Here is a 26,974-nt window from a genome sequence, read left to right on the forward strand (position 1 = left end):
AGAGCAGTCCAGTCTGGCATTGATGTAATGGCAAGTTATATTTGTTTGTCTGTGGGTGGGTGTGTTTGTGGGTGTGTGTAAGCAGCAGAAATTCAAACTTGGAGGAAAAAAAATTGGCACCAGTGTTGGACTTTTCTGTCTAGTGTTTAAAAGCACTTTCTAGCAGTTTTATGTGGCCTTTTAATTTAAGGAAGTGTAATATATGCACTGCTAAGAGGGCCCTGCGTTCTCTTGAAAAGTAGATGATTTTTGACTCATTGTACAGATATAATTGGCAGAGTAACTAATCCTTGCCTACAGAGAATTAAAATGTAAATGAGTATAGGGTTCTGATACTTTTAGGAATGGTGAGGTTTTTTTTTGGGGACTGAAAGTTTAAAATATTTCCCTTGCAACACTTAAGGTTTTGGAAAGAAATAAGAAAAGAAAATCTTCATAATCTTCTTACTTGAAGTGAGCAACATTCCCTATTTCCTTCCCCAGAGATATGCACTCATACTATGTTTTTGTGAGCTCGTGGATGACAAAAATGGAATCTGTCTTGTCCAAGGAGCAACGCACGACGAAGTTCTCTGAAGATCTTTCTAACCGCTGCAATGTCTTCATCCAGGTGTGCAGTCTTCTAATGTGGTGGTGCAGCAATCTGATGTTTTGGTGCAAGTTGTTGAACATAAAAAGAAATCACAGCAGTTCTGTGATCATTGGTGTGTTATTTCACAGTGTGGGAATTCTTATAAAACTTGTAAAGCCCAGTACTCTTCCAAGAAAATCTGTAAAAGGTCTTTTGATAAAGAATATGGGGAAAGGGACTATGACTAAATATTCAGTGGCTAGAATTTTGGATTTTTCTCTTGACTTAGGAAACCAAGAAAGCTTCATTTTCTTGTAGTAAAGGTTTTGGGTTTCTTTCCTTTTGAGTCATGAGGTATGTAGGGTGGACTGAACCAGTGTCTTAATTTAGTTTTATTTAGGACAATACATACTCCCAGTAAAGGTTTTGTGTTGTTTCATTGTGCTTTGCCTAGTGATGATACTTTACAAGAATCTTACTACGTTCCAAGACAGCTGGTTTTCTTTTGGCCTACTAACAGCATGTAGTCTTAATGTAAGATGCATCTTATTTCTGAATTTATTTTTTGCTAGTTTCTATAAGTATCTATCTGCCTGACAGAAATTTGATGAGAATAGGTGTGTGAAAAAAGCATGATCTTGAATCTTCTTTAGCTAAAAACAAGCATGTACTAGGCTCTGTGGTTCTTACATTTGAATTAATTGCAATGGACTTAAAAATTTGTTCCATACTGAACTGAGTTCCCTACACCACTTTCTGTCTTTTCCTAGTCTCTTTTTCTCTTTTTTTTTATTGTTACTATTTTTTCTTTGAAATAAGTTTAGTAATTTTTTGTCATGTTGTATATAATCAGCATTGTATTTAAAAGCTTAGAATGTGTTTATGTAGAGATGACTGGTATCTTTACGGTGGGATGGACATTTCTATTTAGAAAGTGTAAAACTGTAAATACTGCCAGTGTATTTATTCCACAGAATCTGGAAGGTTTAGATTGTTTTTGTGATGGGATGTTTCTTGGTGAGTTGGGAATTGTTTGATGGGTTGGTTTACAATAGACTGAAATTGTTTTGAGGCTCTGTGATTATTCAACTCACTAACCTGTGTTTAATTGGAATGGCTTTAGAAGAGGTTAATCAGATGATCTAATGAGTCATAGGCAGTTTCGTAGTGTCTGCTAATAAAAGGGTCTCATTCAGCTTTGGGATCTCATGCTTGTTTAATTTAGTGGAGTGGTAAGCTCTCTGTTGTGCAGGGGCAAAAGTTAGCTGTCTGTCATGTATGAAACAAAACAGAGAGGACTTATTTTATTGACTTGTGGAAATATTAATTTTTAATTTTTCTTCCCCTTGTATTCATTTTATTTTTAGGGTTTTCTTTATGCATACAGTCTTAGCACCATCATTAAAACTACAATGAATCTTTACATGTCAATGCAAAAACCTGTGACCAAAACCTCAGTAAAAGCCCTGTGCAGACTTGTGGAGCTTCTGAAGGTAGGTCACTGGATGAAAATTGTTTATTTCATGTAGGAATTACAGAGAACATTGACCAAATATCCCATATTTAAAAAAAAAAAAACTGTGATGGGAAGTGGTTTTGCATGCCTGGCTTCTTGTTTGTGAGTGGTTTGGTTAGAGAATAGATTTGGAGGGCTAGGACTGGTTTTGTTCATTTGTTTGTTTGTTTTGGGGTTTTTTTTATTCATAGCTTCTAACTGGCTTCCTTAGTTGATGTCACAGAATGATTGAGGTTGGAGGGGATCTCTGGAGGTCGTTGGTCCATCCTATCTGTGCTCAAGCAGAGACACCTAGAGCCAGTTGTCCAGAGCAGTGTCCAGATGACTTTTGAATATCTCGAAGGGTGGAGACTCTACAACCTTTCTGGGCAGCCAGGCTGTGCAGGCTGTGACAGTGCTTGGTTACCCTCATAGTAAGAAAGCGTTTCCTGATGTTCAAAGGGAAACTTCTGTGTGTGTTTGTGCCCATTGCCCCTTGTTATGTCACTGGGCACCTCTGACAAGAGCCTGGCTCCATCTTCTTTTCACCCTCCCTCCAAGTATTTATGTACAATGATACGATTCCCCTCCAAGCCTTTTCTCCACTGGCTGAACAGTCTCAGCCCTCCCAGCATTTCCTCACATGTGAGATGCTTCAGTCCATGAATTATCTTCATGGCTCTTGGCTGGACTGTCTCCAGTGTGTCCATGTCTCTCTTGTGCTGAGGAGCCCAGAACTGGACCAGCACTCCAGATGTGGCCAAACCAGTGCTGAATTGGGGAAGGGTCACCTCCCTCGAGCTGCCAGCAAAGTGTTGTCCATTGGAGCCAAAGCTACCATTGGTCTTCTTTGGGACAGGGTCACATTGCTGCTTTGCACTCAACCTGCTGTCCACCAGGACCCCCCAGGTTCTTTCCTTCCAAGCTGCTTTCCTGGTATGGTGGATGATTCCTGGTATATACTGGTATATGGGGGATTGTTCCTCCCCAGATGGGGGACTGCACATTTCTCCTGGTATTTTTTTCCAAAAGAAAGGTACTCTATTTTGGGATAAATTCTGGAAGCAGTGGTGAACAAAACTGAAAAAAAAAAAAAACCAAAACAACAAAACTTAAATCAACCCTAAAACTTTTTTATGCTCCTGAATAGCTTGGTCTTCTTGGTTTCTAAGGGTTAATTGTAAATGCTAGTAGCAGCACATTACAAAGTGGAAGGAGTCTGTATTTGCAGTGTGGATGAGTCACACATAAAGCCAGATTCTAAAGGCAGCAGTTTTAGTAACTACATGAACTAATGTGTTTTGGGATTGACTTCAGGCAATAGAACATATGTTTTACCGAAGGAGCATGGTTGTGGCAGACTCTGTGACACACATCACTCAGCATCTGCAGTATCAGGCTCTTCACTCTATTTCTGTGGCCAAGGTATGTAATCCAAGTTCTAATAATTAATCTTCGTCCTATCTAAGTAGTTTCAAAATTTATAAGCTTTCCTGTAGTTCCAAGCTTCTTCCTAGAAAACTGTACAGCATAGATTGTTATCTGTTTTTTGACCAAGAATGATTCCCCTCTTCCTCTAAACTGCTGCATCTCTTGTCATCTTCCTCTTGTGTTCTTTTTAGATTTTATTTCTGGTGAATTTTCACAAACTGACCTTTGCTTACCTCTTTTCTGATGCACATTCATAAAGCAATCTGTTGCAGGTCTAAGCAAACAGCCTGTTATTTAAGTCTTTGTCTTCTTGGAAAAATAGCAGTACATGATGGCTTACAGGAACCTACTGTGGGCATAAATTCTCTATTTCACTGTGGGATAAAATGGCTTCTTTTGCTTATCAAATCTTGAATTTCAGAATTCAGGGCAAATGGGAAAATGAGACTTTAGTATGCCTGTTCTGATGTATTACTGATTGGTTTTATTCTTTCATCACATTCAGTAGCAGAATTACAAAGGATGTGTGCTATTGTTACTGGTGCAGCTATTAAATTTCCTTTTTATTTGGCTGTAATCTCAATTTGTGTATCTGGCATCTCTATATTTTCTAGGGTAAGCAAAAAAATAGTTGTACTTATAAAAAATTTATATATAGATATATATATATATATGTAGCAGGAATAGCATGAACTGAAGAGGTTCCAAACTTTAAAGTTACTAAGAAAAACTGTTTCTCTTCAAAGAGTACACATATATATATAGAGAGAGATGCCTTTCAGAAACTTTTCAAATGGTATCTGTAATTACATTACAGTTATTTTTAAATGCATAGAAATATGCTAAGACTTCTGTTGAAGGATATTGGAAAGAACACATATGTGAGCCGTCCTTGATATTTTGACTACTTATCAGAAAATATGTAAAAGGCAAAATGTTGGTAAATAGAAGGATCCATTAGTACTGCTCTTTTTATCTGCTCTGCTTTGTTTCTAAGTGGTGTAAGGTCTAAGACACACAGCAGATGAGGTTAGGAGCTTCATGCTGAGCACACAACACGTGTGGAAGATGTTTTATTTAACTCTTTTGTGAAACTTCCTCTTCTGCGTCCCTCTGCTACTCACAAATACATCTGTGACTTCCACTTTTTTGCCATTACACTTGGTTCCTTTCATTTGTTCATGCAAATAAGTTTGCACTTCATCTTCCTGGTACATTAGAGTTTGTAGAAAATTGTAAGTTGTCGTTATTACCATGTTTATATGTCTCATGGCTTTTCAGCTGTAAACTGAATTTTGTTATCAACAACTGGGAGTCATTGATTAAAAATTTAAATTACACGTCCGTTAGAACTAAAACTGCCATGCACTCTCATGCAACTTGCACAGTGTTTGTGTACTGTATGACCTACCCTATGTCCATGTTGGCTGCACATATTCCAAGTTTATAGATAGGTAATATCACTGAATTGACAGAGTAAGTGAATCTGCATTCAGTTACCTCTGTTCACAAAACATAACTTGTTTGCAGAAATACTCAATTTATGACAAGTCCACAAAAGAAGAAATAGTAAGCTATTGCCTTTGGGCTTAGGTAACTTTTCTCTGAATTTCTGTGTCTTTTTGTCATCAAGAAAAGGGTAATTTCTGATAAAAAGTACAGTGAGCAACGCCTGGATGTCCTCTCTGCTTTAGTGTTGGCTGAGAACACCCTAAATGGGCCAAGTACGAAACAGAGGCGACTGATTGTTTCCCTTGCACTGAGTGTGGGAACACAGATGGTGAGTGCCATGCTTGTTGCAGCCCTTCATTTGTTTGGTAGAGTGCCCTATGAAAAAATACCATCTTGTGATCTCGTGTTTATTTTTTTTTCTTCATTTCTACAGAAAACATTTAAAGATGAGGAACTTATTCCCCTTCAGTTAGTTCTGAAAAAACTGGACTTGATCAGTGAACTCACAGAGAGGTAAGCAGTGGCAGCAGTATATAGAAGGCAGCAGTGTCTTGGGGCAGCTGGGTCTTCACTGTATGAATGTCAAAATCTGGTCTCTGCATGCTGGTGGAGATTTTTGCATGTTTTGTAGACCAGGGATGGACAGAAAGAATTCCAGAGTTAGGTCTGAAGCTCACTTGTCTTTGGGCAAGTTATATTTCACCTGACTGTTGATTGTTTAGAAATTCTATCACTTTCTTGGATGACTTGGTTTTATGATAAGCTGAAGTGTTCCCCTTAACCCAACCCCAAAATTTATGAGTTAGTACCAGTCTGTTTGGGAGACTGGGCTGTTAGTTCACATGTGACACCATGTTTTTACTGCTGCTGTAGTTTCAGTGCACACTCAAGTTATACCATGCTGGCCATTTGTAAACCAGGTGAATATCTGGGTTCCATGCAGTTTTTATGGAGGGAGAAAAACACCTTCAGCGGTTGACTCATGAGATAAAATCCTGGGAATAATGTAGACAAGTTGTATTGGGAGAGGCCTGTTTCTCCTTTGACTCACAGGAGAAAATTAGAGAATGTATGTTTGATCTCTAGGCTACTAATTAAGGCATGTAATAAGAAAATGGTTGTTTAGGACTTCGCTGTAATGTAAGATTTAAATCTTTCAGAGACTGAGTAAATCTTTTCACTAAAGCAGGTACTTTTTATTTATAAATAGGCTAGTGGAAAAAAAAGAAATAAAAAGTTCTTTAACAAGGAACTTCTGAAGGTCAGTGCATCTGGAACATTAAATAATGATGTAAAACTTGGGCCTGAAATGCACTTGTCTTTAGTTAAAACACACTCACTGTGTTAGAAGAATGGTTTCTTCCAAATCTGTGTCTAACAGTTAATCTTTTATTCCAGAGTTCGGGCACAATGTGACTGTTGTTTCTTGTACTGGCATCGAGCTGTCTTTCCAATCTATTTAGATGATGTCTATGAAAGTGCAGTGGATTCTGCTAGACTACATGTAAGTAGTAATGTTACAACTTACTAACTGTTGTGACAGCTTCAGATGAAGAGATGATAAACCTTAGACTGAAGCTCTTAAATGGAAAGCTCAAAAAGTAAATCCCTGGCTACTACTGAGTCAGACATTTCTTCTCAGTCTGGAGGATATAAAAGCAATCTTTGTTCTAAATCTATCTGTTAGATTTCTTTAAAAAATCTCAGGTTGCTGTTGTTAATTCTGTATCTCTGTGCCTGTCTCTTTGTTCCTCTCTTCATTCTAATTTGAAATGAACACCTGCTAGACTTCAGCATTAAAAGCCTTTGTTTGTCATTGTGGTTACATATTTCTAAAGCAGGTATCACTGTGTTCAGTGGTTCTGTGTTGAATAGTTGTCCTGTAGCTTTTTCCACCCCTTACCTCTTCTCCCCTTGTTGAAGTACTATGTACTAGCTGCAGATGTGAATCGTGCTTTGGCATGATAATCCTGATAAAAATCAATCGTCTGTTCCATGGTTGTACAGTACTGAAATGAATAAAGTGCAAATAATTTCTGATGAAATAGCTAATACTTGGGATCTTCCAGTCAGCAGCAAATAGTACTTCAGGTTAAGGACATGACACTTCAGTAGGGTTTATGAAGTCCATTTCTAATAAAAATGGGCAGACTAGTGATTCTGATTTTTGTTAGCTTTGAACTCTATTTGAGTTGCTGGTGATATATCTATCTGTTAATAATATATATTTTTTAATAAGTATATGTTTAGTGCACTACGGGACTGTGTACCTGCTATGATGCATGCAAGACACTTGGAATCTTACGAGGTGCTTCTGGAATGCTATGACAAAGAAATCATGGAAGTGCTCAATGAGGTAACTGGTTGTGGTTGGGAATTAAACACAGCACTGTGCTTGAAATATCTTTAGCTCAGATTAGCATCTACTGTAGCAAATCTGATATGATCTGTAAAAATTGCACAGAGAACTTTGGTTCTTTATTTTAATAAATAAGAAAGTGTTTATTTTGGCTGATGATTTTGGTTGGTTAAGACCCATTTTTAATGGTATCTGTGTTGTCTGGGAACATGAAAATACTGCACTCTAAATTATGTAAGTTAACAAAACTTCAGTTACAGATTTGACTGTGCAGACAGAGGAGTGCTTTTTGTCAGATTAGCTTCTGTTTGGATGAATGCCTAAAATAAATGCTACTGTTCTTAGTGTGCATGCATGGCTTTTAGTAGTGAAGGGTCTGCAAATACAGATGGCCTCTTGACTGAATTATTATCTAGAATTATGAAGGAGGTTTTACAAAGAAAATGCAAATTTGGATTTCCCGAGTCCTAGTTTTTAACCTTTGAACTATGCTTTTTATTTGACTAGTTCAAGACCAAACATTACAGATTATTCAGAGAATCAGACCAAATTTCTTATTGTAAGACTCTTCCTCACTGAATTAGTTCTTACTATTTAGATAGATAGCCCTAAGCCTAGTTCCCCTTAAAATGAGAAATGAGAATACTTGAGTGTAAGTTGTGTTAAACTCCTGTGGAAGTTTTAGTCATGTAAAAGATGGCATTGAGTAGTTACACCTTTACCTTTTCTGAACTGTGTAACTTTTTCTTGCCATTGGGTACTGGAACAAGAGCACAGGAAATGAATATCTTTCTGGTTCCCAAGTATTTATTGACTTTGACTTGTGTGGCCCTACCAAAGCAAAGCTTTCTTCACTAGTTTCATCAGTGTTACACATATCTGCAGAGAAGTGTTGATTCTGCTAACCAAGCATTGTAAATGGACACTGAACATCACCATTTTTTTGTGGTTTGCTTTTTTGTATGCTTGTTTGGGGTTTTGGTGTGTTTTCTTTTTTTTAAATTTAAACTTCTTGAATAGCACTTGCTGGACAAATTGTGTAAAGAGATAGAAAAGGACCTGCGCTTATCAGTTCACACACACCTGAAGCTGGATGACAGAAACCCCTTCAGAGTTGGCATGAAGGACCTGGCTCACTTCTTCTTTCTGAACCCAATACGTTTTTTCAATCGATTCATTGACATAAAAGGTGAGGGGAGTTGTACATTTGCTTGATTCTGTTATTTTCATCTCTTATACTTTGGCTTTGTATATCTTTTCACTTCTTTCCACACTTTCCTAACTAAATAGGTAGCATTATTTTAGTTCATCCTTCTGTGTGTTCACAGCTTATGTAACTCATTACTTGGACAAGACCTTCTACAACTTAACGACCGTAGCTCTTCACGACTGGGCCACCTACAGTGAGATGAGAAACTTGGCAACCCAGCGCTATGGTTTAAGTATGACTGAGGCACACCTTCCCAGCCAGACTCTGGAGCAGGTACAGTGCCCACAGGACAGGAATAGAACTTCTTCCATTCCACTGTCATAGGACTGAGTAATTGAAATTAAAGTACCCAAGAGCAGAGAACTCTTTGGAATAAGTGACCTTTAATTTCTGGTTGATTTGTGAGGCAGGATCTTTATCTGCCTTTGGAGATCACACTGATATCAGTTAACATCATGTTGGGCTTGTATTGTTCATTTTTTTAACATAATGAAATTAATTGAGTATGCAAAGTCAGAGAATGTTTTCTTGAAAATTCAGTTAGCAATTTGGCAAGCAGTAGATCCAGACAACTGTTAAAAGCATGGAATGACCTTTGAATGGTGAGTCTTTTCCCCTAGTTTATTGCTAGCTTTTTAGCAGGTTCTGCTTTGTCATCGTCAAGAGAAACTATTTCCCAGGCTGGACATGGAGGACTTTTGGACATCTGTGAATTAGATTATAGGAGAGTGACTCAGAGCCTCCTAAAAGCTGCTAAACATGGTGCCATTCAGAATAAAGTTGTAGTGCCATCAAGTTAATGGTGATGATATTCACTGTTACAGGGTCTATATTTTGAAGACTTTCCTTCAAGAGTTTTAATATCTTGGATATTTTTGGCAGTTTGCTTCATTCCCTCATTTGGGTTAACACATTGGTGAAAGCTCTTAGAAGTACAGCCCCTTTTTTGCTAATGTTCGTGATGGCTGTGTCTTCCTAAGTTGAAAGAGGGTGTAGAACTAAGTACTCCAGCTGGATTTTTGGCACAAAAGTGCTGTAGATCAGCTTCTGTTTCCAGCTTTGGTTTTCTACTGGCCATATTTGGTCAGTACATTGTTACAAAGAATTAAACAATTTCACGACATTGGTTTCATAACATTCATTCCGGTATGAGCTTTACTTCAAAACAAAGACACCCCACACTTCATAACCCCCAGCCTCAAAAGCCTGATAAAATCCCTAGCACAACTGGAAATAGGGTATATAAATTAAATAGCATCATCTCTAGGCCCAATGATGATTAAGGGATTCCTTAGGGAAAAATGTGTAAACAATTGTAAAATTTATATTGTAAATAGCAAACCTCAGTCTTTTAGGTTGGGCTAAACAATATTAAATAAAAGTAGCTAGGTGCTTATTTCTCCATAGAAATCTATATGTCTGTAGAAATCTCTAAGGCAAGATTCTATATTTTAGAATCTGAAAACAGACAAATCTCAATTTTTAGGTTTTTTATTGTTTAATTGTGCCTTGTGGAATAGGCTGGAGGATTCCTCTCTTTCAGGGGAAGCTGGAAAGAAAGAGGCAGAAGTGTAAATGTTAAAACATGGGCTGAGCTGCTTTTTTCTCCTCTAAGCATTATCTTACAGACACTGAACAAAAAGTGTTAAGAGGTTCTTCATTTTGCAGAGAAAACCCACTGCTTTCTAGAATACCTTCAAGTAACTGCAGAAACAGTATTTCTGCACCTTAGTGGTTAGATGTGTCAGTAGTTCTTGAAGAAGTTTTACCATAGTCATTCTCAATAAATAATATTGTTTCAGGGTCTGGATGTTTTGGAAATCATGAGAAATATTCATGTTTTTGTATCCCGCTACCTCTACAATCTGAACAATCAGGTAAGGTATTTCCCATACTTTTCCAGGCAGTTGGCTTCAGTTTGAAGGGATTGTGAAATGCAGAGTAGAGTACATGAAAGAAAAGTCCAGGCTGAACATGTGTAGTGAGAGGCTATAAAATAGTGTTGCTACTTTAGATAAACATCCTTGGGGATGCTGTGGCTTGGTCTTCTAGATTGTTATGTAGCATATTTTGGATATGTTATGGCAGTAGGATCACTCCATGTCAATTTTCTAGTGAAACTAGAAGGCAGCAAGGATAATTGGCTGCTCCATAAGGGCATAGTAAGTACATGATTTCTGAGCTTGAAAAATGTGTATCTGAAAATGGGTTATTGGAGAGATGAAGCAGTGGCTGACATGGAGAACATGGACAGAGAGCAAACCTTTGGGGTTTCTCACAATGTGAGAATGAGGGGCTCACTACAAAAATGAGTGGCTTCCTGAAAGAAAAGAAGTACTTTTTTCATAGCTCATAATTCAGTAGTGGAACTCATTGCTGTGGTCTGTGTGGGGTCAAAAGTACAAACAGGTGCCAAAAGAGTTTAGACACCTTAATGTAGGATATAATCTCAATAAATATGGGAGTCTTGAGTGCAACATCTGCCTTGGAATTGTTGAATTACAGCTGTAGAAATCAGAAAAATTTACCAGATAAAGTTCATTGTATCCATGCTGTATTTTCTTGGTTCTTTCCCTAAGTACCAGATATTAGCTGCTCTCAGAAATAAGGTATAGGCTATTTAGATCAGTAATTCATCACAGAACCAGTTTTAGGTAATTAACTTTATTTTTCCCTCCCTGCCTCCCAGATCTTCATTGAAAGAACAAGTAATAACAAACACTTGAACACCATCAATATCCGACACATTGCTAATTCAATTCGAACTCACGGAACAGGAATCATGAACACAACAGTGAGTATCTTTGGCACTGTTGTTGGATTACATAAACCTCCTCCTTGCATCTCCTAATAGTTTATTTGGTTATGCAGTTTTAATAATGCAGTAGTAATGTTCTGTGTGAATTAATAAATCAAATCAGTTCTTGGACGTGGCACAAATGGATATCACAATCTCTTGGGAGTGTTATCACTTCCAGTTGTTATATAAAAGTTAATGAAGAGATTTAAAACTACATCAAAGGAGAGTCAGATGTTCTGGTTGGACTGTTCTTGACGTTATGGCCTGATTTGCTGCTTAGTAGACAGGTACTTTTGCTGCAGTTAAAGCAAATCTTGAGAAAATGCAATGTTAATTTTTTAAGTTCTTCTTGTAATTGCTATGCTTAAGAACTATCAGCTTTTCAATTTGCAAAATAAAAGCTACAGACCTCTAATCACTTGTTGGAAAACTGACTTCTTATTGCAAGGCTTTTAATGATGTCTGAGGTGTAGGTGGCCATTTTAACAGCCAAAGGCATTTGCCTCTTTGCAAGGTAAATGCAAAGAGGTGCCTTGTGTCTGCTACAGCAGGACTTTATCATTGGGATTCTCAAGTTTGGATACAATGATAAAGGTGTTTTCAGGTCAGTGCTTTCCAGTCTGCTGCTTAACTTCCACGTTGTTGCTGTTTCCTTTTTTCTATTCTTCTAGCTCCATTAAAAAAAAAACCAAAAAAAAAAAACAACCAAAAACCAAAACAAACAAAAAAACCCAAAAAAACCCCCAAAAAAACCAAAAGAAAGGAACTTACTAAAATATTGAACCCACTCTCAAGTCATTATTTTCGAAGTGGGAATTATTAAAAATAAAGTTTTAATGATTTCTTTCACTTTTTGTGGGAGTGTGGGGACTTTTTCAGAAAATGCTGCTACTCAAATTATTTTTTGGTGATGTAGATTTATTCACTTCTGATTGTGAGTGAAGTTATTTTTGCAGACATGAGAAGTTTTGAGATATGTACCATAGAAGTGTACTTCTGCCTTTTGAGAAAATGTTTTAGAAAACTTTGAGGAAGTGAAAAAATGGTGCCAGGAGATTATGCAGATACTGAGGAAGTTGGTCATGTCTGCCTGTTTCAACTTGATGCTTGTATTGTTTCAAAAGGACAGTTACAGGATATTCCAAACAAACTAATGGCTGTGTAGGGCAGGTGATCAACTGAAATACTGAACTTGTCCTTTGGTCCCTCTGCCTTTCCTGGAAGAGAGTAGGCCTTCCAGGAGAATGGTTTTTCATTTTTCCTTATTCTTTGAAAACAGTGAAATTAAAGTAAGTTGAGAACTTGCATTAGAAGTTACTTAGGCATCTGGTGAAAACAGGGTGTTAGATGTGTTTGTTACTTTGCTAACTTTCTTGATTTGACTGTTTTCTTTCTTTTTGTCTTCTAGGTAAACTTCACTTACCAATTCTTGAGGAAAAAGTTTTACATTTTTAGCCAGTTCATGTATGATGAACATATCAAATCCAGACTTATCAAAGACATCAGATTCTTCAGGGAAGTCAAGGATCAAAATGATCACAAGGTATAGTAGTTTTTGAAGGCTGTAGAGTAATTTGCTAAAAGAAGTGCTACTTTCATGTGACTGAAGGTGCACCAAACCATAACACTCCTATTATTTAAATGTGTATCCCCTGACAAAGGGACAGCTTCTGTCCTAGCAAAATGCAGTGTTACCAATACCTGTGTTCAGGAGGCCTTTGTTTCATTCTGTCTGCTCTGTAAATATGGAGTTGGCTAAAATCATTCTCTCCATGTCTTAAGGATGATTTGATGGAGTTGTAGTCTATTGGAGGTTCTAAACTTCTGGTCCAACTCATGCATAAGAGTTTTCAGTTTTGAACAATAAGCTTACTTGAATTGAATCCAAAATGATGTGATCATTTTGGATTCAAAATACTCATTCCAGTATGTCAGGATTTGGGAGTGAGGGTCTGATTTTGCATGCTAGAAAATTTTCTCAAAAATGGGAGAGACAGTGTATTTAGTAAAATAGACTGCTAGCTTCTTTGCATGTCAAGGGCTTATTTGTTTTAGGAATACTTTCTTGTTCACAGTAAAACTATTTCACTTGTCAACTTGCAGAAGTGACTCAGTAAAATGAGCCTTGTGAACTAGTACAGACGAGCAGGTGTATGATTTATAAAAAAATAAAGCTGTAAATGTGGGGTAAAACTAAATTACAAATAGAATTCTATTGATGTGATGAAAAGATTTTTTTCTAAGGGTAGGTAATTATTCTTACAAATTATTCTAAAATTTTTTTCTAGTATCCCTTTGAAAGAGCAGATAAATTCAACCGTGGCATCAGAAAACTTGGAATAACCCCGGATGGCCAGAGCTATCTTGACCAGTTCAGACAACTCATAAGTCAAATTGGTATGAAATGCTATCTAAGATGCTATAAAAGTTTTTAAATGGAAGAGTTCTTCATCAGCTAGTAACTGACCTTTTAGCTCAGGCTAAAGGTAGATTTAATTCCAGTCAGATGGAAAGTAGTTCACTTGTAGCCCATGCTACTTAAATGCTCTCATCTAATTGCACAGAAATGGCCATTGCATGTCCTAATCTCCAACAGAGTTACAGATTGCATAGATTCCTGTTCCCTTTCAGTTCTGTGTTATGCAACTGACTTTTATCCATGTTGAGTGTGTTTCCTAGTAAAAACCAATTACTGTTAAGTTCATGTATTTCAAAAAATGGCCATTCATCCTGCTGAAGTATCCTTGAGTAATGCATGATGTGACAATGCTATTTTCAGCCACTGATGCTGTAGATGTGCAGGACTGATCTGAACTTGCAAGTGTTTAATGTGCCCAGTGAAAAGAGTTTGTACAAAAGTGAACAAACCCTTGCTTGATGATGTATTTTTGTTTTATTTCTCTGCATAGACTGTTGATAGCAGGGTTCAATTTAACTTTTATAACTTGGCTTTCAGAGCCAAGTTCTTTGCCAGAACTACGTGGCAACTTTAATTTACGTTTTCATAGCTCCTATAGGCTGTGAGAGTGTGTGTGTATTTAAGTAATTATAAACTGCTTCCTTGTTTTTTCTTGTTTTTAAAGGCAATGCTATGGGCTATGTACGAATGATAAGATCTGGTGGACTTCACTGCTGTAGTAGTGCAATTAGGTATTTCCACAAATATTTCATTTTCCTCTTTGCTCCTTCTCTTCCCCTTGCTCTCTATTCTTGCTGATATTCCCTATGCCCTTACCTATCCCCCATACATTTTGAAAAGTTCCCTTTATATGCCTTCATTTAAGTGGAATTATTGAAGACAGTGCTGGGATTCAGCACTGTACAATCATGCACATAAATCACTAAAAAACCACAAATTCTATGGGAAAACATGGCAAAAGAGTTAATAGAATGCACATGTATGGCATTAGTCCTTAATCCAGCAATTTGTGATGTTAAATAATTTCAAGGGTGCATTAAAGAAAAATAATACAAACCTTGAGGAACTTGGAAAACACATTCCTTTCATACTTTTTTCTGTATAGGTTTTGTCTGTGTTTATGAACAGTCATGAAAACATAGTAACTTTTACATAGTAAGAAATAGTTCGTTTTCTTGCAAGTAATAGTAAACTTAGAGTTACCAAGAGTATCAAGTGCTGGAGAGAGGAGATGGTAGTCCAGTAAAAACAGAAGTACAAATAACGATGTGTGTTTAGAAGTGAGGTTAATAATGCCTGGATGAGAATGGTGTGACAGATACGACATAATTTGAAGTAAGTAGTTCAAGCCCCGAAGATGAAATTAAGTGAATTATAAATTGGGGTAGATACTTCAGTGAACACAGACAGTTGAGCATAATCCTAACAAACAGTGAGTTTTCAGGTTTGTTCCTGATCTGGAAGATATTGTTAACTTTGAAGAGCTGGTGAAAGAAGAAGGACTCTCAGAAGAAACACAAAAAGCAGCAAGGTACACTAACATCATGCTTTTGAGGTCTGGGGCAGGGGTGGGATGAGAGAATTGTCATTTTTTATTTATAAATGCAGCTATTGGTTATTTGTGTGTGTGTATATTAAAAGTTCAGCTGCTTTTATGCAAAAATATTTGCTTTAAGCAAAGCAAATAGAAGCAGTTGTTTAGAAAATGTGAAGTAGCATTGATAGTAATAGACACTTAGAACCTGGTTTCTTGAAGAAATCCTTGCTTAAAAGCTAACAGGCTTTCCTCGCCATGTGCCTGAGCTCTGCTTCTAAAATGTTCAGGGTCTTAGATAAAAAAGATGCAAGTATTCTATTCATAGACCTTTTCTGAGAAAATTAAATAAAGACACATGATTCAAATGGGCTGTAGAGGTAGGGTACCCTTCCAAATCCTGGATTGTGGATGTAGGCAAAGGGTGAAGAGAAGGTTGTTATCCTCCGAGGTGGATAAGCAAAGGGACTTTTAGCAGAACTGAGTAACCCATTGCTCATCCCTTGCAGGCAGCTGGACTCTGTGCTCAGTGACCTCACCCGGAACTTTGCAGAGGGAACAGAGTACTTCAAAATGCTGGTGGATGTCTTTGCTCCCGAGTTCCGCAGCCCGAAGAACATGCACTTGCGGAACTTCTACATCATTGTTCCCCCCCTGGTGAGTGTGTGCGTTGCACCAGGGCTCACTTAAAAAAAGGGCTTGTCTGATCAGGGTTGTGTTTAAATATTTTGTTATTAGACTGTAGTAGCATGTGTGGCTATGCCTTGGGAAATTTGTGAGTCTCTTTGTGATTCCAAGACAGCCTTTCATTCTTTCAGACCCTCAATTTTGTAGAGCATTCGATCAGTTGCAAGGAGAAATTGAATAAGAAGAACAAAAGTGGAGCAGCTTTCACTGATGATGGGTTTGCCATGGGTAAGTTTCAGCACCCTCACTAGCCTTTGGGTAAGCCAACATAATGGATATTTGCAAGAAAAGTTCTGTTTATAATTTGTCTGTTCCCATAATTAAAAATTCCATAATTTAATTGGGTTTGTCTTTGCTTCAGCAAAATGGATTTGAGGGTTATGGTTGTGTTCAGAATTTCCTAAACATGGAATAGCTGTGTATGGGAGCAGACAGTTTTAACATATATTGGTGCTTCCTAGTTTCTTTCAAAACTTGTGGTTCTCATCCAGATGAGAAGGAATGCAATTATTTGGAGAAGTTGTGAGGTTTTTAAAAAATTTAAGCTTGTTCTTTATTGTGATTTTTCCTGATAGATAATTCTAAGTTAATAACAGTTTAAATTATATTTGCATGAAATTATCAGCTTAGGCTCATCCATTAAAGACATTCACAAAATGTTTTGCAAATTGCATGTTGACTTTAGTACATGGTTTGTCAATGACTAGGTGTGGCTTACATTCTGAAGCTTTTGGATCAGTACCAGGAGTTTGATTCTCTGCACTGGTTCCAGTCTGTTAGAGAGAAGTATGTGAAGGAAATAAGAGCAGTAGCTAAGCAACAGAACGTGCAGTCCTCTAATCAAGATGAAAAACTACTACAGACTATGAACCTTACCCACAAGCGGCTGGAAGTTTGTTTACAGGTACAGCACGGGCCTGGTTACCTGTTCTGGTAACAATTTCTGTTCTGTTTTGGGTTCAGCGCTTACCCATCACAAATCATGTAACTGTGTTCTGATGGAGCTCATTGAGAGCAAAATCCAGAGCATTGTCTACAGCAAAAATGCAAAAAGAGCATAAATACTTGAGGTGTATGATGTGAAGGGAATGCCATCGGTTTTTGTGCTATTTGAAGACCTGGTTGATTGGAATTCTTTGTCCCATGGAGTTTGAAATGTAATGCAACTAAACCAGAAATGCTTTAACAGGAGAGAATGGTTAAACTTCTAACGACAAAGATTTCACATAACGCTGTGAACCCTCAGAGTTGCCTGTGTGTTAATTCTGAGCTGCTGAATGAATGATGCATTAGCTGTCAAATAGAGGAAAGGTGTATTTGAATTTTGAAGCACAGAAGCTCAGATTTTGTCTGTGGTGTGCTGCTTTCTCACTCGTGATTGGAGAAGCCTATGGGACAAATCTGTCGTTGGTTAGTTTTACAGCCCATGATTACATTCTGTAATGTCTTGTTGAAATAGATAAGGCCCTGTATGCCCTCATGGTATCCAGGAGTGTGCACTGTGTTTGGTCCTCTGTGTTTAAAAAACCACATCACTGAACCTTGTTCAGACACTGATCAAGCCTGTAGCCATTTAAATTATTGGCTTGCATGGTTTTCCATGGGCAAGTTGCTCTAAGTGCTCACTGCTGCTACAAATCTCATTTTCAGCCTCAGCAGATCAGTGATGGATTGCAGTGATGCTGCTTTGCTTAAAGTTGCCCTTTAGTGTAAAGGCTGACATTTGCTTTGTAAAATGCATGTGAATAAGGTATGAATGGAGAAGGATTTTCAAGAGCATTTAAGTGATTTAGATACTGAAATCTAGGTGCCTAAGATGCTCCTGAAAAATCCCATTTATATCGGTCTGCAAATTCATTCTTGTGATACTCTGATGCTCCTCTTCTTTCTCTTTTCCCTTAGGAATTTGAACTCCTTTATTTCTCACTAAGTAGTGCAAGAATTTTTTTCAGAGCAGATAAAACTGCAGCAGAAGAAAGCCAGGAAAAGAAAGAAAAAGAAGGTGAGTGAATGCTGTATGTAGAACATTTTGGCTAAGGAGATTGTGTGCCCTAATAGGGAAGGTCCTTTTTGTTTTATTCATAGCTGCTTTCTTGCTCATGGGTCGATCAGCATCACACTTACCTCGTCAATTACCAGTGTTGACAATGACAACCTTAGCTGGTGTTAAATAAAGTGGTTTTCACCCATTGTACCAGCTGGTTTTCAACTTTCATAGGCAGATGATGCAGTTACTATATATATTCAGATGTTTATGATGTACTTGGTCTCCTATTGAATTCTGTATTCAAAGAGTAAGATCTTAATTCGTGGTGTGGTCTCTTGACTAGGTAATGTGGGTCTTTTGCATTTCTATTCCTGCTTGTCTATTCTCCCTCATGAATTCTGAAAGATTCTCTTGGGAAAATCCTTTCCAAAGAAATGAGAGTACTTCTAAGGATCAAGATCTAGAAATGCAGTTGAGACACAAGTAGAAACTCAGGGAGCAGTATATTAAAAATTGAATTGGTGAATAATTCTCCACTGTGGTTCTGACAAAGGCACAGGTGACCTGTGAGATTACAGTCACAGGAGAAAAAGATTCAGGTTTTTTCTACATGAGAAAAACAGTTTGTAAAGAAAAAAAAATCTCTTGGCATGAATTTACATTTGATCATATTCAGTGAAGTTGCTCAAATAAATACTCAGCTCAAGAAAAAACCCACCAAACACAAATCCAAACAACTCCAAGCATTGTGGTAAGAATAGATGTGCTGTTCTGGAGTCTGTAGGAGACCATTCTGAAGAACATCAGTTAATTATATTTTAGATTAAATATTCTTTGTTATGACACCTGTTCAGTTCCCCAGGCATGTGTTGTGCAGTGAGTAAAGCTGGAGGTGCATACCAGGGTGGAAAGTTCTGAACATGGTAGTATCTATGTCTTCTACCATGATATTTGGACTCTGAGAAATGTGTGAGCATTGTATATGTAATTTTTAGACAAGTACTGCTGATTGAAGAACCTTTCACCCCAAATATGAATTTCTTCATAGGGTCAGGACTTCTTGTGCTGCAAGGTCTGGTTGCATATGGTGACCATGAAATTCTGCATCAGATGTTGCTATGACATCAGCATCATATATATATGCTAAGATTTGAGGGGTTCTGTTTCAAATAGAGTGTTAAACATGATCCATGTCTTTATTTTTTATTTTTGTAGAAGAATCTGGTAAAGCAAGCAACGGAGATCTTTCTAACTCTACGCCTGCAGAGCCTGTTGTGAAATGACATGGCTGGTATGGGTGATGATTACTTACTCAAATAACTCATGTCCTTGTCTTCATCAGTAACACTTTGTAGGGGTAAAAGCTCTAGATTTGATTTACTTGCTCTGTTAAATCCAAGAGGAAATGTACAGTAGAATACTAGCATCCAGTGAGGCTAGGTCTGTGTTTGTCTGTATTTCCTGTAGAAACTCCTATTTTTCAGGAGTTTGTATTATTTACAGCACTTTCTTTAGATTGAAAATAATTTAAGAAAATGTTGACCTTGGAGGTAGTTATTTTAAAGTACAGATGTGCAGATAAAAAAAATCCTTAATTATTTCTAGATGCATTCTCGCATCTCTATCATAACATTTAAAAACCCCAAACTCCATAGGCTGTTGGTCCAAGATTTGAACTGGCATCTCTTCAACCAGAGAAAAAAAATTGAATCCAGATATTGGATGTATCTGTTGTTCAAAAAATTATTCAGACGTGTCATTGTGCAGTCCTGTTGCATTTAATGCAGTCACAGGTTACACTGTGGGTGTAACAGTGTATGTTGTGAATTTATGTTAAATCCATTACACAAAATGGAAATGCTTATTACTGTTTCATTCCAAACCACCTTGTTCTTACTATAGATAGTATTTGTACTGTGGGAACTTAGGATCCTGTCAGGCATTTATTTTGCCCTGTTTTTGCCCCCTTATCAAAGAATGGGAAAACAAGGAAAGTTAACATAACAAATTACTTCTCATTTCATACCGAAGGTCTGATTTGCATCCACAGAAGTAAGGAAATCCAGAGCCAAGACAGAACCACAATCAGCTCTTCCTTTTATGACCAGACACTGTGATGGGTGTCTGTAACTATTAAGTGATCTTACAGTTCATGAATATGTTGTGCCTAATTGCAAGTTTCAGCCTCAATTCTGTATTTCCTAGCCTTTGTAGGTCTACTGTACCATGTGTTGTTCATACAGTCTTACATGCCTGATTATTAACAGTAATTGCACTGCAGGCTCAGAAGCTGCTGAACACTGTGAGAACTCTATATAACATCTGTCCATGCCTGCAAGTAGAGGTTCTAGATTGTGCAAGTGTTACTTGGATTCCTAACTTAAGTAGCTAGAATTAGCTTAAAAGAAAACACCATTTTTATTAAAATACACAGGTGTGTTTTAATCTCCCAGAACATAACACCCTTCTAGGTCTTACCAACCAGAATAAACTACTCCAGTCAGTGCAGCTGAGAGAACTACCCTTGGGGGTTTTTTTGGCACTCCTGTTTTTTTAGACCAAACTTGCTTTAATACTTGTTTTAATGGTTCAAATTGTTCCATCCACTCTTGGGTGACTGGTTAAAACGATTCCTGATGTACTTCTGATTCGTCCTTTCCTGCCAGTCACTTCAACATTCAGACAGCAAGGATGAATGTTTTGTCGCAACTGGAAAGACCAGACTGATACAAACGTTCCATTTGTTGGTTCTGAGAACACGACACACAAGCTTCATGGACTGTTAAAATCAGCTGGGCTCATTAAAGTTTTTATTTTTAATTCATTATAACTGCCCTAAAGGATGCTGCATTACTTGATTTATATTTTTGCTTTTTTACTTTGATACAGGGTTTTTTTTTAATTTGTGTACACTTTTTTTGACCAAACTGTGCCCGCACTGAACGCTCAGTAGCACTGCCGAGATCAGCATTCTTGCTGCTGCTTCCCATCCTGCTGCAGTTGCTGTGCACATCCTTCCACATTCCCATCTCAGCTGAAGTCATGTAAGTTCATGGAGTGGAATGGCCAAGCGCTGCATTTCCTTCTTCCACAGCAACGGCAGAATCACACATAGATGGTGTTCCTTTCCCCCAGGATGGCCTTGCTAGGGCGCTGTGTGCAGTCAAGACACAGCCCACACTCTAATCTGCACTTGTATTTTCCCTCCTCCATTTTTTTTTCTTTTGGAAAAACACTATCTTGCTAAGGTAAGACTTTGCAGCTGAACATAACGTGAACTAAGCACTGTCTTCATGTACGGTGGTTAACAAATTCACGTGGTTCTGGTGATGGAAATTCTAGAGGAAAGACATAGACTATTTTTATAGACGCCTGTTTAATCTGGGAGGACTGAATGTATACTCTATGCGGCAAAAATATATACAAACACAAATACGTACAGTGATAATAGAGCTATTCTTGCTAATACAGGACTGTAGTTTGTATTTCCTGCTTTCTCTTTGTCATGTAGCAGCATAGACATGCAGAAAGATTTTTCTCATCTGAAATCCAAGGTGGGTCCTAGGTTTGGATGTCACATGTGACACTGAGTTGCATTAAATCCTTTTGTCTCCCCACAAGGATATGGAAGGGGTGCAAAATTCATGCTGTGGTGCTACTATTCTTTCTATTGCTTTTGGCCTCCTGTTGCAATTACAGGAACCAAATGAACCCTAACTGGTTGTCTGGAGATGAGACAATGGAGCTAAAACAAAAAATCCCCTAAACTAAACCAAACGTGCTCACTCAGAATTCCCAGGGGTGCCAGAAGGGAGGGTGATGAATTTGCTGCAGGGACATAAAACATGTCGAGCGGTTTTTTCCTTCAGGACAGGGTCAGAACAGGCTCAAGGCCAGGCTCTCACCCCCAGCAGGCAGCTGCCACCACTGCCCTCAGGTGTCCAGCCTTGTGCCAAGGCTGCTGGAAGTGGCAGCAGCTGCTCTGCCAGGGGTCGTGCACACTCCTGTCACAGTGCCTGGTATGCCACAAGCCCGGGGCTGCAGTGCCCTGCCCCTCGCAGGGCAGTGGAAGCAGAGCATGGACACCCTGTCAGCCCTGACACCAAGGGTCTGCGTGGCCCCAGCAACACCATGGTGCTGAAGGGCACATTCTGCAGGTCTGGAACCAGAAGGAAATTTGAGTTGCATCAGACGTCCATCAACAGCTGTTTTCAGCTTCTCAGGTACAAAGGACCAAATGTACTACTTAATGTTTCCTAACTCATTGTACAAAAGGGTATTTTGTTACTCCAGTCTCTTTGGTTTGTGAGTAGAGAACATTATGTACATAAAACTGTGTTAATAAATGCAATTTTGAGAACCTCATTCTTAGTGTTTTCAGTAACACCAGTTCAGCGGGTGTTAATTTTTTTAATAAGACAGCTTCAGCTTTTATTTATGAAGAAGGTTTTGTGTCAGTTACTAACAGTTTCTTCCATGGTACTTTTAAACATTCGGTAACCAGTTAAATTAAATTTATTCCACATCAAACACTTCCAATCCAGGATCCTTCAGATACTCTTGTACAGATTCTGCTTATGGAAAATCTAGTTTCCTAGTGACTGAGAAGAGTTAATTTAAGTTTGAGGAATTTCAGCCATTTTTTCTAGATATCTTATCTTGATTAATATAAACTATGCTACAGCTTACACCCCTCCCCCCTAGTAACAGGTATTTATTTTGTCTACTTTGTTCTTGCAGAGTAATGTTGCTCATGTTTTCAGGAGGGGAAAAAAATACAAACTTATTAGCCAAATCTCTCTAGTGTCTAATCTTAGGAAGGTACTATGAAACTTGTCAATACATTGTAGACTTGTAATCTAACATTTTATTGCTCAGTTTTTTAAAACCAAAGGTTGCTGGTAGACTCAGCTGTTGCATGTCACCACAATGTTAAAAATACAAAGAATTCTTACTACAAAAGTACTTATTTGTCCTACTATTACCATCTCTGGCAAGAAACCTAGCCATAGAAAAACTGCACACAACTAACATGCCACATTCGTTGCCTCCTTCTGAGGTTTGCATGTCAGTGGTATTTAGAATAATAAATCAAGGAGATACATTATGTCCATTATTTAATTAAAGAACGTGAGAGTGCGGTCCCCTGGAAGGTAAGAGTAGGCACTTAGATTTGTTTTGTAAGCTTATTCTATATGCAATATAAAAATAGATTATATTAATAGGAAAAATTTAGTGTTTAACAAATTTTGTAAATAGGCTAACACAAAAGGTAAATCTTGTTACACTTAAACTAGACTAAAAATAACTTCATCTGAAATAAAGTAGATAGTGCATTTTTAACCTTCATTCAGATGCACATAATCATGCAAACTATAAAAATTGACTATGGTAGGAAATTTGAGGCCTGATACTTGTCAGAGGAGCAGGCAGCTCACAGGAATTTCAGTGGAATGAGAGGCTGCTGGCCCTGTAAATGTAAGGAATGCCATTAACCCTCGGTGGCCGACAGCTGCGCTCTCCTGCCCACCAGCAGCGCGGGGCTCCTGCCGAAACATCGCTCGAGATTGTCAGCTCCCCAGACACAGCTCCACCCTACACATTCACAAATGCAAAATGCCTCGAGGGCCCAGTCCTGCTGTGCTGCCACTGTAAAGCCAGAGGGACGCCCTGCAAAGTCGCCAGTGCTCTCCAGCAGGAAAGGGCAGCTGGCCTCAGGTGTGCGCAGGTGACTGAAGAGATTCTTGCAAAACGACTCCCTGCTTTTGCAGCTCCCGCACAGGCTGCAGGAAGTGACAGGAGCTGCTTATGCTTCTGACTCCTCCCCTCCTTCATGCATGGTTCCATCCTCTTCTGACACATCATTCAGGAGCATAAACTTCCCATCATTTGTGAATGGCACAGACTTCATTAGCTGAGCTAATGCTTCTGGATCCTGAAGAAAAAGAGAGGTCAGCAAGCTGCAGCAGCCATTGAGGAACACAGATTTCCCAATACTTCTTGCTAAGGTTTTGCAACTTTGGGGTTTTTTTGGTTTTTTTAAAACAACCTTTAGAATAAAGATTTGAAACATAAACAATACTTTTTGGTTAACTAAAGACCCGTTGGGTATATAAGAAAAAAAAAGTAATTAATTTTGAGCCTTTATTTTGCTGTTCTTTAGTTACTGAAAAGCAAGGAGAAAAGTAACAAAAGTCTAAATTATTTATTTATTTTACCCATGCTTATTGGTTGTGACTAAAGCTCATTCCCCATCTTGTTCTTAAGTCTTAGCAGCAAAACTAGACAGCAAATACTAATGTCACATCTATATAGATAAAATGTATCTAACAAGGGACAGGGGAACTCCGTCATTCAAGTGGAATAACACTGTGATTTTCATCCCTAGGGAAGGAAAGAATCTAAGTTTCTAACAGTGAAACAGCAGTCTGTGTGATTTATGCTTCATTACAAAGAGCTGGTTTGGTTTTTTTGAAAACTTTGCTCACAGCTTTCTTTCAGACATGAACAACTGGATTTGTATAATTCTGAATTTGGTTTGGGGTGGCACATTTTATCTCAAATCATGCTACTGTGAAAAACTGAGTTTATTTTTGCTGTGTTAAATAATGTCTGCAAAACTTTGCCCTTAGGAGGAGTAGCAGTTCTCTTTTCTTATGCACACCAGGGGTATCTGGACAGTGCAGCTGAAAAGCAGATCATGATGTATCATACAGATGTGGGGAATGAAACAAACTTACCTTCTGTGCCTCAATAATTTCTTTTCCCAAGCTAATGGCATAGCAAATCTACAAAGAAAAAATACATGTAAAGTTCAGTTTTGGTTTAGTTTTTTTGTTCCTTAATTAAGAGTAAACCACAGAAGTGTCAGTGCAGACTTAGTCTTAAAACCAGGCCTAAAAGCAGAGGTGGAATACCAATTTGCTATGCTAACTACAGATAAAACTATCTGGGGTTCAGCTTCAAAGCTCACAAAGGCTGGTAAATCTTTGTGCTCAGCCTGGTTAGTTTTATTCAGCAGACTTTATTCCCACACTTGGGGGAGTGTTACTGTTTGTAGGGACAGAAGTTCTCCACCCCACTCCCTATTTCTGTTACAGCATGCAGCGAACAGCCAGTGGTGTTAGCACATACGGCTGCCTTGTCTGTGAAAGCTTCACAGCTGCACATCTCAACATAGCTGACACTGCTTTTGTTAGTGCTGGTGCTGGACAGCACTTTCCCATCTCTCTTAATGCTGGAATTAGCAATCCCATCCTTTCCTCCTTGTACATGCTGCTGCATTATCTGTTCATTTGGTCCTTTTTAGACGTAAGCCAGTAAAGGCTTCCATGTTAACACAGGTTTTCTTGGCCAGAAATTGAGCTGCTCTTGTTTCTATAGCCCTGTTTCCCAGATGTGTAAGCCAAGAAGCCACAGACCTGTTTTCTAAATGAATTTTATTAAATGTTATGCAAACCTTTTCCCCTTCTGTATTGCTCTCAAAAACATATGCACTCATGGATTCTTCTCCCAGAGTCTCACTGAGGTGGATCACAAAGCCAATCAGTCTCCTGTTCTCCTGATGGGCAGCAAACTGTGTCACAGTGGTGAGTTCAAACTGGAAAAGTAAAATAAATAATTTATTTGTTTTAACCAGCTCAAGTTAGCTAGTTAGCTCAGGTTCGTGTGACTGAGGAGTCACTGCTGTGATAGAAGAAGTTACTTACACTTGCTCGTGTAACTTGGGTTTGAGGATCTATTAACCTGCAATTACATGGTGGGGAAAAAAAGAAAATTATTTTAGAGTGACTCCTGGTAATTTCAAGGGGCTTTTAAATAGAAAGGCAGTAACTCTAGCAGTTTTGTAGATGAGAAAACATGCACAGGATCAGATGCTTTAGCTGTGCTTGGCAAGGTTCGAATCTAGGCCTTGACTCTCAGCTGCCTGACAGGTACAGGTCAGAGCACCTTTCTGAGTCACCTGGAAAGGATCCTGAGTGCCTGGGTTGACACAAAATGCAGAGGGACATAAACACACCCCAGCTAAAGGGAATGTCTGATATCAGCATATTCTACAGTGACACTACTACTATGGAAAGACAGTGTTAGGAAAGAGAATCTTCCAGTCCATTGTTTTGTATCTTTTTTTTTTGTATCTTTGCAGGGTCTTACAGTCCCACTGCATCCCTTAGATTTTGATAGGACACTCTTACAACTTTGTCTGGAGGATCATTTCTAGATATCACACAGTAAGAAATGCATTTCTTTCTAGGTGAAGTGACTCTTAGGATCTTGCTTCCTCAAAGGGTGTATGTCTTAGAAAAACAAAACCAATGATACATAATTAATCACAAATTGTATGAAGAGAACAGAATACTGACAAGCTAAGGCTTTTACAGTACCTCAGGTTCTTGCTGGTGACCATGAGGTGGGATTCAGTCATGCGGAAGATGTTGTGAATGGCCCGAGCAGCCAACACTTGTCTCATGGCTTCATAGATCACCTCGCACGTCTCATCGGACTGAACAGCCATGGACCCTAAAAACCGAACCACGAACATCTGCTGCAGGAGGGAGTCTGCAAGAGAAAAGCCATGACTTCCTTCACTCTGCTACTCCAGTTTTCCAGTAGCTCAAAGTATCAATGGAATTATTTTATTCACTCTGGAAATTCAACAGTAAGCCTGTGGTTGGTGACTGTCATGAGTGGTGGCTTTCTGCCATGAGTCACACAGTGCCCTGACCCAGTTTCAAACTGCGTGAACAGGCAGCAGTGTGGAGGTGGGGAAGGAAGTTCTTGCAGTTGCCTGGAAGCTTTAAAAGTGTAACTGGTCCTTTATGCTCCATTTGATTAGCTAAGTAAAATTCCCTTGCCTGTTTTGCTATCGTGTGCACATAAACTGTGATGATTTAGGACTGTGCACAAGCCTTGTACATTCTTCCCTTTCTTTTATGTCCTTCTGCCCTTCCATGCAGCTGGACCCAGTGAGGTTTTCACCAAACCCTTCCTTGACTGTCACCATAAGACTTACTGACAACTAAGCAGCC

At 38.4% G+C, this 26,974-nt stretch overlaps 2 protein-coding genes across 5 annotated transcripts in view; one reads left to right on the forward strand and one right to left on the reverse strand.

Annotated features, from left to right (window-relative positions):
* The window catches only part of WASHC4 (WASH complex subunit 4), a 55,619-nt gene that overhangs the window by 17,044 nt on the left and 11,601 nt on the right, over positions 1-26,974 (forward strand). The window contains exons 14-34 of one of the 4 annotated variants that reach the window (XM_048302587.1): positions 484-610; positions 1,939-2,064; positions 3,384-3,491; positions 5,131-5,277; positions 5,383-5,462; positions 6,348-6,453; positions 7,189-7,305; positions 8,329-8,497; positions 8,637-8,791; positions 10,321-10,395; positions 11,208-11,312; positions 12,727-12,861; positions 13,607-13,715; positions 14,402-14,468; positions 15,182-15,268; positions 15,781-15,928; positions 16,090-16,186; positions 16,666-16,862; positions 17,861-17,960; positions 19,161-19,236; positions 19,977-22,310. In XM_048302587.1, coding sequence (XP_048158544.1) covers positions 484-610; positions 1,939-2,064; positions 3,384-3,491; positions 5,131-5,277; positions 5,383-5,462; positions 6,348-6,453; positions 7,189-7,305; positions 8,329-8,497; positions 8,637-8,791; positions 10,321-10,395; positions 11,208-11,312; positions 12,727-12,861; positions 13,607-13,715; positions 14,402-14,468; positions 15,182-15,268; positions 15,781-15,928; positions 16,090-16,186; positions 16,666-16,862; positions 17,861-17,960; positions 19,161-19,228 — 2,323 coding nt within the window. In that variant the 3' untranslated portion in view covers positions 19,229-19,236; positions 19,977-22,310. Of the gene's footprint in view, positions 1-483; positions 611-1,938; positions 2,065-3,383; positions 3,492-5,130; positions 5,278-5,382; positions 5,463-6,347; positions 6,454-7,188; positions 7,306-8,328; positions 8,498-8,636; positions 8,792-10,320; positions 10,396-11,207; positions 11,313-12,726; positions 12,862-13,606; positions 13,716-14,401; positions 14,469-15,181; positions 15,269-15,780; positions 15,929-16,089; positions 16,187-16,665; positions 16,863-17,860; positions 17,961-19,160; positions 22,311-26,974 lie in introns of those variants that run through there. The other 3 variants (XM_048302588.1, XM_048302589.1, XM_048302586.1) reach the window with 3 other exon arrangements.
* The window catches only part of APPL2 (adaptor protein, phosphotyrosine interacting with PH domain and leucine zipper 2), a 33,682-nt gene continuing 29,054 nt past the window's right edge, over positions 22,347-26,974 (reverse strand). The window contains exons 17-21 of the mRNA XM_048302590.1: positions 26,330-26,504; positions 25,655-25,691; positions 25,405-25,545; positions 24,686-24,733; positions 22,347-23,880 (exon numbers count right to left, since the gene is read on the reverse strand). Coding sequence (XP_048158547.1) covers positions 23,752-23,880; positions 24,686-24,733; positions 25,405-25,545; positions 25,655-25,691; positions 26,330-26,504 — 530 coding nt within the window. The 3' untranslated portion in view covers positions 22,347-23,751. The remainder of the gene's footprint in view (positions 23,881-24,685; positions 24,734-25,404; positions 25,546-25,654; positions 25,692-26,329; positions 26,505-26,974) is intronic.

The sequence above is a fragment of the Corvus hawaiiensis genome, chromosome 4, assembly GCF_020740725.1.
Source record: "Corvus hawaiiensis isolate bCorHaw1 chromosome 4, bCorHaw1.pri.cur, whole genome shotgun sequence".
NCBI classification, from domain to species: Eukaryota; Metazoa; Chordata; class Aves; order Passeriformes; family Corvidae; genus Corvus; species Corvus hawaiiensis.